At 46.4% G+C, this 16,425-nt stretch overlaps 1 protein-coding gene across 1 annotated transcript in view; it reads right to left on the bottom strand.

The window, feature by feature from the left end:
- LOC117364857 (cytochrome P450 2G1-like) overlaps window positions 1–16,425 on the bottom strand; it is a 245,215-nt gene that overhangs the window by 123,767 nt on the left and 105,023 nt on the right. Inside the window, exon 4 of the mRNA XM_033954561.1 lies at window positions 1,241–1,401. Within this exon, the coding sequence (XP_033810452.1) occupies window positions 1,241–1,401 (161 nt within the window). The remainder of the gene's footprint in view (window positions 1–1,240; window positions 1,402–16,425) is intronic.

The raw sequence follows: 16,425 nt of genomic DNA, 5'->3' as shown, positions 1-16,425 counted from the left end.
CCTCCCCACTGTGGTTTTTAGCATCTCATTTCCTCCACTCAGATCTGATATCGTTCTCTGCTCTCTCTTCCCTTTTCTTCTCTGGTCTTCCTTCTCTATTTTCTGCCTCCATCTAAATTAAATTCTTTCTTACTATTTATTCCTGTTTCCCTCTTTTCACTGTGTCTACCCACAGCTTGTCACCCCTTTCCCTCACCCCTCCATTATCTTGCTATTTTCTTCCCCCTTTATTTATCTCCTCCTTCCATCCAGTATGTGTTCTATCCCCACTTCCATTCAGCATCTGCTCTCCCCTCTCAACTGACATCCATCTGCCTTCTGCTCTCTCTCCCTTCTTCTCACTTCCATCATCTGTCCCCTTCTCTCTCTCATCTCCTCTATTCCATCATCTGCCCCTTCTCTCTCTCTACCCCCCCAACTTCCATCATCTGCCTCCCCTTCCCCTCACCTTTGCGGTTCACTTTCTTTCCCCTGAGGGTTGCTCATGTCAGAGGGGAAGCTTTGGCCGAGCAGAACCGCTTGCAAGGAACAGTGGAACTTACTTGATGTCGATGCTGGGGCCCGTTGCCGTTTGAAGAAAAAAAAAAAAGTGGAAAAAATGGACCTGCAAAGGTGAGAGGAAGGGAAACCTCCAGGACAGCTGCTGTTTGCCCTCCTTCAGCGGCCCAAGAGTCTTTAGGGAAGCGGCAGCTCTGTGTGCTTTTAACTTCGGCACAGAGCTGCCCCTAAGCAGTAGTTTAGCGCGGTTTCATGAGGCAGCCTCGGGGCCTTTGCTAGGCCGGCCCACATCGCATCATCGAAGTGGGCCAGCCTAGCAAAGACCCCAAGGCTGCCTCATGAAACCGCGCTAAACTACTGCTTAGGGGCAGCTCTGTGCCAAAGTTAAAAGCACACAGAGCTGCCGCTACTGGTCTGGAGGTGTGGAGACAAGGCAGGAAGCATACGCGGCAGGAGTCCCAGCGAAGGCAGGAGTCCCGGCACAGCAACTGCAACAGGAGTTGCAAGTCAGCTGACGCCGGCACCTTTCGTTGCGGCGGCGACCTGAATCCTTCGCGGACCGGCAAGATTTTTTTGCGGACTGGCACCGGTCCGCGGACTGGCGGTTGAAGAACTGTGCATTAAGCAATATCAACTGTGGTCACCATGCTTTCAAACAACCCATCACAATCGATTCCAAATATCTCCTGTGCCTAATTGAAAAATGTTAATGTAACCTCTATATAAAAGTCAGTTTTTTTACCTGTGTTAGGGGAGAGTCAGTCAGTTTTGACGTCTCACTTAGCAGTTTGAGCAACTTAAGGAATGTGTCATCCTTGTAGTCAAAGCGATTACCAAAGACGATAGAGCAGATGATGTTGGAGACAGACCGGCTGAAATAGAAGGTAGGGTCGAAAGGTGAGCCTGGAGTAGGGAAAGAGAAGAGAATCACAGAATGAGCAATGAAGGCATATCTTGAATTCTAAGGTTTATAACATTACATAGAAGGAATCCTTACATCTTAAATAATAAAATGCTAGCCGCGCATGCGCACTTACCTCAAGCGTGTTCCCTGATCCCTTTTCTGTCGGGATATGGCAAGACAAGTGCGCTTGCGCGCCCTTCCCTGCTCTCCACATCACAATACGGCCCTACCGGAACATGGCGAAAGAGACAGCCAGGACCGAAGGAGCCAACGGCAGAAATCTCAGGTCGGGGCAGCTCAGCCTCTTCAGATCCCGCCGCTCCTCCTCTTCGGGCAGCAGGCTTCTCTCACGCACCCATCGCCGCTGGCCGCCACAGGCACAGCGAAACTGGAGCACACTTCCCCCCTCCCCTCAGAGCACACCGCACCACGCCGCCCCTTCACAACGAGGAGAGGGATCGCGGCCGCTCAGCGCCCCCACCGAGGAGCCCAGCAACTTTCCGCTGCCCGGGACCCGAGTCATTTGCCGCCCCCCCTCTTCCCTTACCACGGGCCTGACTGCCGATTTAAGCAGCGTGTGCAACCGTCTTCACACGCTGCTTCGGGCCCTTCTACTGCCCTGATTTGCTCCGGACGTGCCAGAGTAAATCAGGGCAGTAGAAGGACCCGAAGCAGAGTGTGAAGATGGTTGCACACACTGCTTAAATCACCATGTGTAGTCGGGCCCGCGGGAAGGGAAGGGAAGGGAAGGGGGGGCGGCAAAGGACTCGGGACCGCGTTTGTAGTCGCGACTGTGGGAAGGGAAAGGGGGTAGAGGAAACGCTAATGCTGCACAGGGAACTGGTGTGGGGGGAGGAAAATGGAAGGGGGAGGGAATGCTGCTTTGGACAGACAGACAGAGGGAGGAAGGGAGACAGAGAGACAAGAAGAAAGACACAGGGGCAGGTGCACAGGGAACTGGTGTGGGGGGAGGGAAATGGAGGGGGAGGGAATGCTGCTTTGGACAGACAGACAGAGGGAGGAAGGGAGACAGAAAGACAAGAAGAAAGACACAGGGGCAGGTGCACAGGGAACTGGTGTGGGGGGGAGGGAAATGGAGGGGGAGGGAATGCTGCTTTGGACAGACAGACAGAGGGAGGAAGGGAGACAGAAAGAAAAGAAGAAAGACACCAAGAAGAAAGACACAGAGGCAGGGAGATACACAGAAAGACAAACAGACAAAGAGGGACAGAGACAGACAGAAAGAAAGACAGCAGGAGTCGCGTCAGGAGGGGTGCGGGATGCCGCAGAGGGAACTTTTCCAATGGGTGCAATTGGGCAGCTGTCGGGAATCTCTGATCAGGGGCAGAGCAAGGTAAGTGTATCATAGGGATAAGAAGGAGGAGGGGGGAGAAAATGGAAGGGACGCCTACTGCTGGACAGGGGGAGAAGTAAAGAGGTGCTGATGGACAGGGAGGGGTGAAGAAAAAGGAACGGAGGCCTAATATTGGACAGGGGGAGAAGGAAGGTGCTGATGGACAGGGGGGTGGTAAAACAAAGGGAGAAGGGCTGCTGCTGCATAAGGAGAGCTGTGAGGGGGAGGTGGTGGACACAGGGGAGGTAAAAGGAAGGGAGAATGGACAGGGGGAGCAGGCAAGGGGTGGTGATGGACAGCCAAGGAAAAAGAAAGAAAGAAAGCGGCTAAGCAGAGAGAGAGAGAAAGAAAGAAATAAAGACAGACACAATTTCCATCCTATAAGTTCATATAGAATTTTTCTTTTTTCAACCATCTTTATTTTCTCTTCTTTATTAATTTCCAGGTACTTTAGTTAGATTGTGAGCCTTCGGGACAGTAAGGGAATTTTTTAAGTACCTTCTTACTTCTCATTTATAATCTTAATGTATACTTTCTTCAAACCGCTTAGAACCTAACGGATGTAGCGGTATATAAGAAATAAATTACATTACATTACATTACACACATATATTCTAGCACCTGGACAGCCGAGGAAAAATAAAGAAAGAAAGAAAGACAGAAATACAGAAACAGGCTAAGAGGAGAGAGAAAGAAAGAAAGACAGACACATACATCTATTCTAGCACCCGTTAATGTAACGGGCTGAAAAACTAGTACAAGTAATAATACTGTATAAATTATTATGTCTAATAATGAAAAATATGATGAACATCACTGGCATAAAAACTATTATTATAAAGTTACTAATAATCTTACTTTCAGTACGTGCAATCTGCATATCATAACGAATGGGCTGAGCTAGTCCTGGTTTTATGCTACCTTTCTTATTTATTTAGTTAAAACAAAATTATTCTCTCTTGGGCTATGGCAGTGTAGGTCTTAATTATAACTACTCAGGATTTCCCCCTTACCTAGGGTTACCATAAGGCTCCAGAAAAAGGAGGACTTATTGAGACATTTGGATTTTACTTCCACTGAAAGCAATGGAGAAAAAAGAACCACCAAAGAACTGAGAGACAACCTGATATTGGAAAGTCTAGAAAGCAAAACACTGCTGAGAAATCTGAAAAGCTGCCAAGGCCATCTGTTGTCTATGTAATGTGTTGTGGACTTCACTAAATAAAGATTGCTGAGGATGAAGAACCCTGAAAAGTTCAACATGGTCAGCAAGCTGTCCAATTACTCAGTCAGCTTTGACAAGTAAACCAGATATGAGACAATCCTGTAATTCTAGAAAATCAAAATATCCAAATATAATATATTTTTTTAAAATGGGGACATAAGAGCCTGCTTCAGGTGTTAAGGACCGTCTCAGAAGACAGACTATGATGAAAAATTGAGAGTGCCAAAGGAGTAAGTATTAATTTGGGTTGGAAATATAATTTTCATAGAATAAATTCTAAAGCACAGGTAGAATGTCTGGTAGAAGTGATAACCTTGGACAAAAAGAACATTGTTGCTAGGTATACCTAACATATAACATAGTAGATGACGGCAGATAAAGACCCGAATGGTCCATCCAGTCTGCCCAACCTGATTCAATTAAAATTTTTTTTTTTTTTTAATTTTTTTCTTCTTAGCAATTTTTGGGCAAGAATCCAAAGCTTTACCCTGTACTGTGCTTGGGTTCCAACTGCCGAAATCTCTGTTAAGACTTACTCCAGCCCATCTACACCCTCCCAGCCATTGAAGCCCTCCCCAGCCCATCCTCCACCAAACGGCCATACACAGACACAGACCGTGCAAGTCTTCCCAGTACTAGCCTAGTTCAATATTTAATATTATTTTCTGATTCTAAATCTTCTGTGTTCATCCCACGCTACTTTGAACTCAGTCACAGTTTTACTCTCCACCACCTCTCTCGGGAGCACATTCCAGGCATCCACTACCCTCTCCGTAAAGTAGAATTTCCTAACATTGCCCCTGAATCTACCACCCCTCAACCTCAAATTGTGTCCTCTGGTTTTACCATTTTCCTTTCTCTGGAAAAGATTTTGTTCTATGTTAATACCCTTCAAGTATTTGAACGTCTGAATCATATCTCCCCTGTCTCTCCTTTCCTCTAGGGTATACATATTCAGGGCTTCCAGTCTCTCCTCATACGTCTTCTGGCACAAGCTTCCTATCATTTTCATCACCCTCCTCTGGACCGCCTCAAGTCTTCTTACGTCTTTCGCCAGATACGGTCTCCAAAACTGAAAACAATACTCCAAGTGGGGCCTTACCAATGACCTGTACAGGGGCATCAACACCTTCTTCCTTCTACTGACTACACCTCTCTTTATACAGCCCAGCATCCTTCTGGCAGCAGCCACTGCCTTGTCACACTGTTTTTTCGCCTTTAGATCTTCGGACACTATAACCCCAAGGTCCTCTCCCCGTCCGTGCATATCAGCTTCTCTCCTCCCAGCATATACGGTTCCTTCCTATTATTAATCCCAAAATGCATTACTCTGCATTTCTTTGCATTGAATTTTAGTTGCCAGGCATTAAACCATTTCTCTAACTTTTGCAGATCCTTTTTCATATTTTCCACTCCCTCTTCGGTGTCTACTCTGTTACAAATCTTGGTATCATCTGCAAAAAGGCACACTTTTCCTTCTAACCCTTCAGCAATGTCACTCACAAACATATTGAACAGGATTGGCCCCAGCACTGAACCCTGAGCGACTCCACTAGTCACCTTTCCTTCCTTCGAGGGACTTCCAAGGTGATTTGTGAAGATTAAGCAGTATGAGATAAAACACATAGGTGCCAACATTTCAAAATAATTAGGGGTGCTCAAAAGCTCTGACCTGCCCTACCCCCTTCATAATAGCACTAATTGTAATGCCATTTTTTCCATTCATTTTTCATATATGCACACAATATAATCTTATTAATAATATATAATGGTTAACCAGAAAATTAAACTACACTGTATGCTTCTCAACATTCATTTCTACCAGAACACTTGGCCTTGGTCACATATGCAGAACACAGATAGCCCCTATGGAAATACAGGACCACAAACTAAAAGTAGTAACAAAACCCTAAGATGCCAGAATCTATATGCAGTAAAACACCAGAGAAATAGAAAATAATTTCTTCCTGAACAGTGCAAACTATAGACAACAGATATAAATTCTTAAAACTAACACATTTCAATCACTAAATTGAAAATAAAATAATTTTCTCTACCTTTGTTGTTTGGTGATTTTATATTTCTAAACATCTTTTCCCAGGCTCTGGTTGCACTTCCTTTTATCTGTGCTATTAACTTTGTTTCCAGGGCCTTCTTATCCATTTGCTGTTTTTCTCCCCTTCTTCACTTTCTGCCCTACATCAATCTTTACAAATAAAACTTTCCCCTTTATGTTTAAAAAGATGATATGCCTTAGTAGATTGATCCTGTACTCTCTTGTATGCTCAGAGAAATGAAATTCTAATGGGGAGTGGTAGCCCCCCTCACAGAGTTCGCCATCCAGTCATAGCGTTTTTGATCAAACAATGAATCTCTGAGGCATAGTAATAACTTTTTGCTTTTTTTCTTCTTCTTTTTCTATTATGGTTTTTCTTCTTTTTTCTATTATATCATTTAAAAGCTGGTTGCAAAATTCAGATAGCAAACAGTCACAAGTCTAAAAGAGTCTTCATTTAGCTCTAAACGTTGTCCGGGGGTCTCAACGTGGCCCCATTTTGAAATCTGCTTCAGGAGACCCGAATAGGAATTGCCAACTCTTTCAATAAAAGTGTGTGAGAAGGCTTACTGTGATTCTGCAAAGTGTTTCTATATGTATATAAAATGATATTTTAATGCTGTGCAGAAACTTCTCTAACCAACACTGCAATTAATTTTACAAACAAATGTAGGAAGGAAGCAGACATTTGTACATACCGTTACTGTGTTGATCAGTTCTTGCGCGATCGTGTCCTGAGTATAACTGACAAAGGACACCGTCAAAATGATCCACTTATGAGAAATTGCTGGAACCAATGTCAAAACGTAATAACGTTGAAACATGATGACGAAGTTGTATGGGCTTTCCCCAATTTAGCCGCCTTGAACCGCAAGGTAATGGCGGAATAGAAATCCCTAATGTAATGTAATGTAATTTAATATTCATTTGAGCAATTCAAAACGTGATGACATCAAAAACGTAAGCTTCCCAAGTCAACTATGATTACATAGCAACAACAGCAGTGACAATTGCAGTGAAGTTACTTACCGTAACAGGTGTTATCCAGAGACAGCAGGCAGATATCACTGATGGAGCACCGGTACGGACCACTTTAAAAGTGCATCACCACTTTAAGAATTCAAAAAGTTTGTGATAGCCCGAACCGAGCATGCGTGAGTGCCTTCCCGCCCGACGAGGGCACTCATTCCTTCAGTTAAGATATGCCAGCTAAGAAGCCAAACCGGGGATGTGGGTAGGTTGTGAGAATATCTGCCTGCTGTCCCTGGATTACACCTGTTATGGTAAGTAACTGTGCTTTATCCCAGGACAAGCAGGCAGCATCAGGGCCGCCATCAGAAATTTCTGGGCCCCTTACTGAGCAATCCTATTGGGCCCCCCACCCCGACCCCCCCTTCTTCCATGGGCCGAATACACACATACTTTTCTCTGTCGCTGCACTCTTTGACCAAAAGATTTGTAAGCCTGCAACCACGTCAAGGTAGACTCTTTCAGCAGCTCCCCTCCCTCCCCCTTACCTTTGTGGCCAAGTCAAAATGATCTACCAACAATAAAATTTTAAAAACACAAAGCACGCTGTACACAGGGAAAATGTTAATTATCATTTATATTCCGCGGGTTTTCAAAGAGGTCAAGGCAGATGACTTTATGCAATGTCATCTCAGTAACAACTATACAAAAATAGACAAATATTCCCCCTCCCTTTTTACTAAACCGCAATAGCGGTTTTTAGTGCAGGGACCTGCGCTGAATGCCTCACACTGCTCTTGAAGCTCATAGGCTCCCTGCGCTAAAAAACGCTATTGCGGTTTAGTAAAAGGGGGCCATAGTGCAAAATATAGACAGCATATATAAATTCTCAAAACGGACACATTTTGATCACTAAATTGAAAATAAAATCATTTTCCTACCTTTGGTAATTTCATCAGTCTCTGGTTGCACTTTATTCTTCTGACTGTGCATCCAATATTTCTTCCCTTTTTTCAGCCTCCTGTATGCTTCCTCTCCTCCAGACCTCATTCCCTCCCCAAACTTTTTCTTTGTTTCACCCTGCCCCCTTCTTTCTTTTTCTCTCTCTCCATACCCCCTTTCATTCTGTATGTCTGTCTTTCTCTCTCTCTCCGTGCCCCATTTTTCTTTGTTTCACCCAGCCCCCTTTCTTTTTTTTTTCTGGCTCCCTGTCCCCCCCTTTCTTTCTTTCTCCTTGCCCTCCCCTATGCCACCACCATTGGGAAAATGCTGCCATCGCCACTGGGGAATAGGCTGCCACTGCCACTATCGGGAACAGGCCAGCGCCGAGTTCGCCCTGCTTCTCTTCACAGCGGGGCCGACCAACTCTCGTCACTTGACGTCAATTCTAACGTCGGAGAGGACGTTCTGGGCCAGCCAGGCAGCGGTTGGCTGGCCCAGAACGTCCTCTCCGACGTCAGAATTGACGCGGGTGGCGAGAGTTGGTCGGCCTCACAGGGAAAAGCAGGGGGAACTTGGCACCGGCCTGTTCCCAATGGCGGCGGTGGCACTCAAGTGGCTAAAGAGACGCAGTTTGCCAGCCTAGGGAGAACACTGGAGGGTGGCCAGCTGTGCACCCCCTTGGGACGTAAACCCAGGGCAGACCGCCCCCACCCCCACTTTGGTATGCCACTGTCTGTACCTCACTCCCTCCCTATGACCAAAAATTCTCCTTTCTTCTATTCCCCGTGTACACAACCATCTCTTTCCCTCCCTTCCTCTCTCCCAAGTCCTTGCCTTCTGTGTCCAAAAACACATTCCCTCCCCCACCTCAGCATCTCTTTCCCTCCCTTCCTCTCTCCCAAGTCCATGCCTTCTGAGTCCAAAAACACATTCCCTTCCCCACCTCAGCATCTTTTTCCCTCCCTTCCTCTCTCCCAAGTCCATGCCTTCTGAGTCCAAAAACGCATTCCCTCCCCCACCTCAGCATCTCTTTCCCTCCCTTCCTCTCTCCCAAGTTCATGCCTTCTGTGTCCAAAAATGCATTCTCTCCCCCACCTCAGCATCTCTTTCCCTCCCTTCCTCTCTCCCAAGTTCATGCCTTGTGTCCAAAACACACTCCCTCCCCCTTTTGTGTTCCCCGTTTGTCTCCCAGCCCATCTTAGCAACTTTCTCAGCTAAATGTAGCTTGAGCCGCGCAGGCTTGTCTTCTATTTCCTGCCTGTCCCGCCGCGCACACATAGCCGACCATAAGTCTTCCCCGACTTCAGCGCTGACGTCGGAGGGCGGGCTTTGCTTAAGCCCTCCCTCCGACGTCAGCGCTGACATCGGGGAAGACTTCCGATCGGCTGTGTGAGCAGCAGGTCAGTCGGAGTAGAAGACGAGCCTCACAGCTTGAGTTATATTTAACCCCGCGGGTCCCCCATCGTCCCCGTTCAGCTCTCTCTCCTGTGCACCCCCTTGGGGCATCCTAGGTATGCTACTGGCCCGGGCCCCCTGTCAGCTCCGGGCCCCTGAATGCAGGACTGGTAGTACTCCCCTGATGGCGGCCCTGGGCAGCATATTCTCATGTATGAGTGACCTCCAAGCTAATAGAGATGAGATGGTGGGAGAGTTGGACAAAGAAAAAATATATTGAAATAGAGATTGGCTGAAGTGCCCATTCCGTCTGGAGAAAAAATCCAGACAGTAGTGAGAAGTGAAGGTATGAACTGAGGACCAGGGGGCAGCTTTACCGAGTTCCTCAATGGTGTAGATCTAAGGAAAGCAACAAAAGCTGACATAGCTGTAACTTTATAAGCTATGACACGACTTTCTCGTGCCAGGCCAGTCTGAGCATTGCAGAACGAGATGCAGGCAGCCAGCCAGGCGGAAATCGTTCCCTTGAATACAGGATACCCTAACTTGTGTGGATCAAAAGAAAAGTTAGGGAGAAGTTTGTTGTGGCTTTGTCCGGTCCAAGTAGCAGGCCAAAGCCCATGTACAGTCCAAAGTATACAAAACAGGTTCTCCAATAGGAGATGAAAACTAACAGCTTGTAGAAGAAACTTTGGACATGGACGCAGAACCACCTTGTCATGATGAAAGCTGTGAAGGATGAATCTGCTACTAATGTTTGGAACTCATTGACCCTTCTGGTAGAGGTGAGAGCAGTAAGGAAAACTACTTTCCAGGCAAGAAACTGAAGAGGATCTGTGACCATTGATTGAAATGGTGGCTTCAAACAAACTGGAAAGAACTACAATAAATTCCCAGATGACATGAGGAGACTACAGAGGTGGTTTCACAGGGGAAAAAGGACTACAATAGGGCCCAAATGACAGGAAAAAACAGGAGTTGTGGTTACACATGAAAAACCCTTGTCATGAATCTGGAAAGCAGAGGATAAAAAGTAAGAGGTTGACCCTTGACTGACAAAGGAAAAAATGCAATAGCACTTAAAAGAAGTCTGAGAGATATAGACTCGAGACTAAAATCAAATAACCACTTGTGATGGAAACATTGTTGAGTGGCTGGCTTCCTGGAGACATCCAGAAGATAACAAACAGGCTGAGAAAAACGCAGCTCTAGAAAAATCAACTGAGAAGGCAAATCATTGCAGATTGGAATGAATCAGAGACTTCTGAGTCGGAGTGAACCGAGTAGGAAATATCAGAAGAGGCAAGGTCTCACTGAAACTGTATTGAAGGAGAAGGGAGAACCCATGTTGCCTGGGCCACCGTAAAGTAAAGAGAAAATGGTGGCTGTTTCTCTCTTGAGCTTAAATAAAATGCTCAACAGGAGAAGAAGTGGAGGGAATGCATATAGAAAACATGCCCGTCCAATCCAGAAGAAAAACATCTGCTGCCAGACGGAGAAGGGAGTAAAGTCTAGAGCAAAACTGCGGCAACTGGTGATTGTGAGGAGTCGCAAACAAGTTCAGTGGTGTGGTGCCCCATTGATGGGCTGGAGAGTTGTAGAGTTGAGAGTCCATTCTTGAAGAATTCTTCTCAGGTTGTCTGCTAGGGAATTCTACACCCCATGAATGTAGACAAGCAGCAAGAGCAGATTGCAAACTGTCGTCCAAGTCCAGATATGCTGGGCCTCCTGACACAACAGGAGAGAGCCCCTGCCTCCTTGCTTGTTGATGTAGTAAATTGGTACTTGAATGACCATGCCAAGGAGAAGAACTTGAGGGCAGAGTAGATGATGAATAAACCTTGAGGACATAAAACATCACTCTGAGTTCTAGGAACTTGTTGTGAAATGTTCTATTTCCTGGCGGTCCAAAGACCCTGCGTCTGTAGATCGTCCATATGAGCCCCCCCATGCATAAAAAGATGCATCAGTCATGATGAGCATATAATGAGGGGACAAATAAAAAAGAAGACCTCTGTATAGATTAGAAGAGATCATCCATAATTGAAGCGACTGCAAATGAGATGATGTCATAGATATAAATGCTTTAAGAGACGATCCGTCGCCTGAGGCCACTGGGAAGCAAAAATCCACTGAAGAATGCAAAAATGTAGTCCTACCCATGGTAGAATATGAACAGTTGAAACCCTGTGGCCCAGAAAATCCATCATGCGTCTGGCAAGGATTGTTTGAAAAGGAAGCAACTGCTGACACAGACAGATGAGAGTCTGAAGGCGATCTGGAGGAAGAAACGCTCTCATGAGAGACTGCCCCATTGAATTATAGGCGTGATTACGGGGAATTTAATTGCCAAGCCTAGAACCAGAAGAAAAGAGATGGTCTGATAAGTTGCTCAGACCACTTCCAGAGAAGAAACAGCCTCGATGAACTAGACGTTCAGAAAAAGAAAAAACCTGAAGGCCGTGTAATCGGATATACTCTTCAAGAAAACCCTGAAAAAGTCTTAACACCACAAATACCTTCCTTCTTCCCATCTTCTTCCAGACTCATTACCTAAGCTTCTCTTTACCTTCACTAGAATTGACCAATGATCTTCTTTTGTAACCCACCATCTACAACTCTTTTGTAATCCGCCTTGAACCGCAGAATAGAAATCTCTAATTTAATGTAATAGATGCGGCCATCACAGTCAGACACGTCATGAAGACTCTGGGAGAAGATGCCAGACAGAAAAGAAGGACTCTCTACTGGTAATGGCAACAACTGAGTTGAACTCAAAGGTATAATCCGAAAACCATAGGAATTGGGATATGTGGAGGCTTCCTTGAAATCCAGGAAGCATAGCTAGTAGGTCTGAATGAGGAGAAACGAGTAAAATACCTCCTGACCAGAAAAATGATGAGAGCTCTGAGATCCTGAAAAAATCTCAGTCCTCCAGTGTACTTGGGAATCAAGCAGAAATGGGATTAGAATCCCTGACTCCACGAATCGAAGAGGACCCTTCACTGGCAATCAGCAAAAGAGAAAAGGGAGCACTGTGCAGGATCCAAAACAGACTCTCTGAGAAAAAAGGTCTGAGGGCAGGATGAAAACATTGAGTATAGAAACCTGCCCTATGAAGAAAACCCAAAGAACGAAGGTGATGAACTCTCAGCAATGCATGAGGAACTGAAGACAGCCTCTGAATGTAGTACTTGACTATGCCCTAAATATAGGGAAAAATGTAACCACAAATCTTCATTGAGAAGAAGATTGAGATGAAGGTGAAGCCAGCTATTTGATCTTGACCAGAAAGTCTCACTTGGTCTATTAAAACAGACAACTTCTGAGTAGGCATGTCCCAGTGGGACCATGGAAACACCAAAAAGGTCATCCTCCAAACAAGGCATATTTACTAGCCTGTCCTGGTGGGCAATGTTGATAAACACAGGCACTGTATGTGTAAGCAGAGAAAAGTGGAACATGACATGGAAAAAAATTTATGCCAAGTAAAGTGCTTACTGAACCAGTGAGTCAGCATAGGAATCTGGGAAGCCGATTAGCGTAGTTCACTCTGCCCAGAAAGATAGAGGCCTACACACTAGCCTGTAGAGTTGACTCCACCAGTAAGGATTTATTGAAACAGCCTCAGTGTTTCTAAAGGCATATAAAAAAATGTCCCATAAAATATCATGGAAAGGAATCAAAAAATCCTTGAGTAGTTAACTATAGGTCAAGGAAAATAAAAGTTCATAGTCAAAGGAATGACTTTACAAAGGGAATGAAACAAGGTGCAGCCATTCCCCTATGGAATCGTGAAAAAATAAATTCTTAACCCTACTGAAGTGGAAAGAGAAACATGTGGTGAAAAACCCACCACTTCAGAGAGATATGGGGTCTTGCTCAAACTCCCCCCCCTCCCTCACAGAGATTCAATCCCAAACTAAACAGAATCGATGTCAGGGAGTCGGTGTCAAAGGCTGAAGACAGTTTAATGACTGCAAGGCCTTCCCATACCAAATCGACACCGGCAACGTTAAAGAAGACCGGCGTCGCTTAATATGATTCATCAAAATCGTAGAAGACTCCTGTGAAAGTGCTACCGGTGTCAAGAACTGAGACCGGACTGGCACTAGAAGTCGACATGAGCGTCGGCAGTAACAACTGAATATACAGTTGAACATGACAGTGTTGATATAGGTGTCGACAGGAACAACTGAAAATACAGTTGGACATGAAGGAAATCTGCTAAAGAGGAAAACACCGGTACCGTTGGTTGCATCACCGGTATCATTGGTATGCAGAAAAAATTTCAGCAAGAAAGAAAAAACACTGGGACCATCGGTGTCACTCCATGCTTCCAAGATGAGTATGCCCGTATCGAGGCACTCATCGATATTGAAGCGAAGCCGGAAAAAAAAAACCACCGGTACAATTGGCCAATGAACCGGTACCATCAGTGCCAGAGATGGAGCTGATCGAGGTCAGCAGGACTTGACTCACTGCTACAATGACCAAGGTCGGCAGGATTAGACTCCCTGCTACTATGACCTGAAGCTCAAAGGAGAAACTTGCGAGCCAATTTACCTAGATAGGATCAGAAGCAGCAATGTCAATATTACTGGAAGTGCGGTGCCGGTGTGCTGGGCATCGGATTACTGATGTCAGCGGGTGCTGGATTCCTGATGGCACCAAAGGGAAACTGCTTCTGAAGAACCCACATGAAAATGCGCTGGCGAGGAGAAGAGCAGGGGAAGAAGAAAATGGTAAGGCCAAGGTCTCAACATTGTTAGAACCATTGAAGGATATCGGTGAAGACCGCGGCGGCGTTCTAATCTGCTTCTCTTACTCTTACTACTTACAGGACAGCAAGCAGGATCGGGAGGCAGAGGGGAGGAAGCCAGGGCTGAGAGGAGAGACACAAGGGCAGCCAGGAGGGGCGGAAGACTGATCGGGGTAGCGGCGAGAGAAAGCTTCGCCCACCCACCACCGCGTCAGAGTTCGCTTCGGTGCCCAGGCTCCCCGCGTTCGGCGCGCGGTGACGGCAGTGTCAAAGGCGCTCGCCTTAGCGAGGGTGCCTTTGCAAAGGAGCCTAGAGAAGGAGCCAGGAGTCCAGACTGCTCAGCAGAAATTTCAATCTTCTTAATTAAATTCTAAAAAAAAAAAAAAAAAAATTACTTTCCTTTTCTTCTATTCTTATTCTTTTTTTTCTCTCTCTACTTCTCCACCTAGCTACATGCCGGGCACACTCCAACGCACCGAGGAACTTTAGGCACGAGGAAGGAAAAATGGAGGCCGCAGAAGCCCAGCGAAGCTTTCCAGTATACTGCATTGAATGTCACATGTATGACTACCTCCCTTCCGGGAGGCAGGCTTACATATGCAGTCGATGTCAGGAACTGGCTAGCCTAAAAAAGGAGGTCGGGAGACTGCAGATCAAAGTACAGGAGCTAGAGGGACTCCGCTCCATAGAGGAACCGAGGGAATTTGAACCAACTGAGGACACCACCAGAGAAAACCACATCAACGAACAGGTCAGAGAGCTTGAGAGATTCATCGAGGAGGCCTGCAAGATGGTAGAGACACAGGATCACCCGCTCTTCAGAAGGGAACCAACAGATGGAGGACAGGACCCACCAGGAGCCGTGGGAGAAGGACCTTGCGGAGGAACCAAACAGGAGAAGGAAGGATTGGAGGATCAAATCACCGACACAGACCTGAGACCCAGGAGGAAGCTGAGAAAAGGGAAATCTGCTATCGTGGTGGGAGACTCAATCCTGAGAGAGGTGGACAGTCACATAGCAGGAGGCAGAGCAGATCGCCTAGTGACATGTCTCCCAGGGGCGAGGACAAAGGACATCTCCGACAGAATCGAGAGAATCATGGAGGTAGCTGAGACAGAGGAGATAGCAGTGATAATCCACGTCGGAACAAATGACGTCAGCAGAAGGAATTTCAACATGACTACACTGACCGAGCAGTTTAAGATCCTGGGGAGGAAACTGAAGCTGAGGACAAGGAAGATAGCCTTTTCAGAGATCCTGCCAGTACCGAGGGCAGATGCGAGGAGGCAGATCGAGCTGCAAGCAACAAACGGATGGCTGAGGCGATGGTGTGATGAGGAGGGTTTCCTCTTTGTACGGAACTGGACAACCTTCCTGGGGAAAAACAAGCTCTACAGGAGAGACGGACTGCACTTGAGCACGGCTGGGACGAGGATGCTGGCACGCAACATCCAGACCTGCATAGACAACTCTTTAAACTGATAACAAGGGGAAAGCCGATAGTCGATCTGACCTCGACACATCGGACCACAGTATCAAACAAGGATACTGAACCAGGAAATGGCGATAGAGGACTAGAGACTGAATGGACACTTTTTGGTCATAAATCCAAAGATGCATTACAGGGACCCGAGCAGCAAATAGAGCTAAAGAGCAAGAAAAGGAGGAAACAGCCAGAACCAGAGGGCTACCCAAGAACAAAGTGGGCAGAGGACGGGATAGACACACTACAGGAGAGGGATGAAGATGACACAGACACACCACAGGAGGAGGGTGAACAGAATGAGGCTCGGGGACTGGCAGCCCGTGAGGAGATCGGCAGGAGCATCAATTCACGAGGAGATCCAAAAGAAAAGGTAACAAACCGGGACTTAAATTGCCTATACACAAATGCTAGGAGCCTAAGGACTAAAATGGGGGAGCTAGAAGTTATAGCCAGTAATAAGGACATAGACATAATACGAATCACAGAGACATGGTGGTCCGAGGACAACAAATGGGATGTGGCCCTGCCAGGGTACAAACTCTACAGGAGGGACAGGGCACACAAGAAGGGTGGAGGAATAGCACTGTATATAAAGGACTCCATTCCTTCATCCAGGACAGAAACAACAGTAAGGGCGGACAGTTTGGAGTCACTATGGGTTAAGCTGACAGGAGGGGAAGGAGCTGACATCAAATTGGGACTGTACTATCGCCCACCAGGACAGCCAGAAGCAAACGACCTGGACCTGGAGGCCGAATTGAGGCAGGTGTGCAAAAGTGGAAGGGTGGTGGTTATGGGGGATTTCAACTACCCGGGAATAGACTGGAACATTG

The sequence above is a fragment of the Geotrypetes seraphini genome, chromosome 8 (genome assembly GCF_902459505.1).
Source record: "Geotrypetes seraphini chromosome 8, aGeoSer1.1, whole genome shotgun sequence".
Lineage (NCBI taxonomy): Eukaryota > Metazoa > Chordata > Amphibia > Gymnophiona > Dermophiidae > Geotrypetes > Geotrypetes seraphini.
Note: the sequence above shows the minus strand (reverse complement) of the source record. Positions and strands in the feature narration are given on the sequence as shown.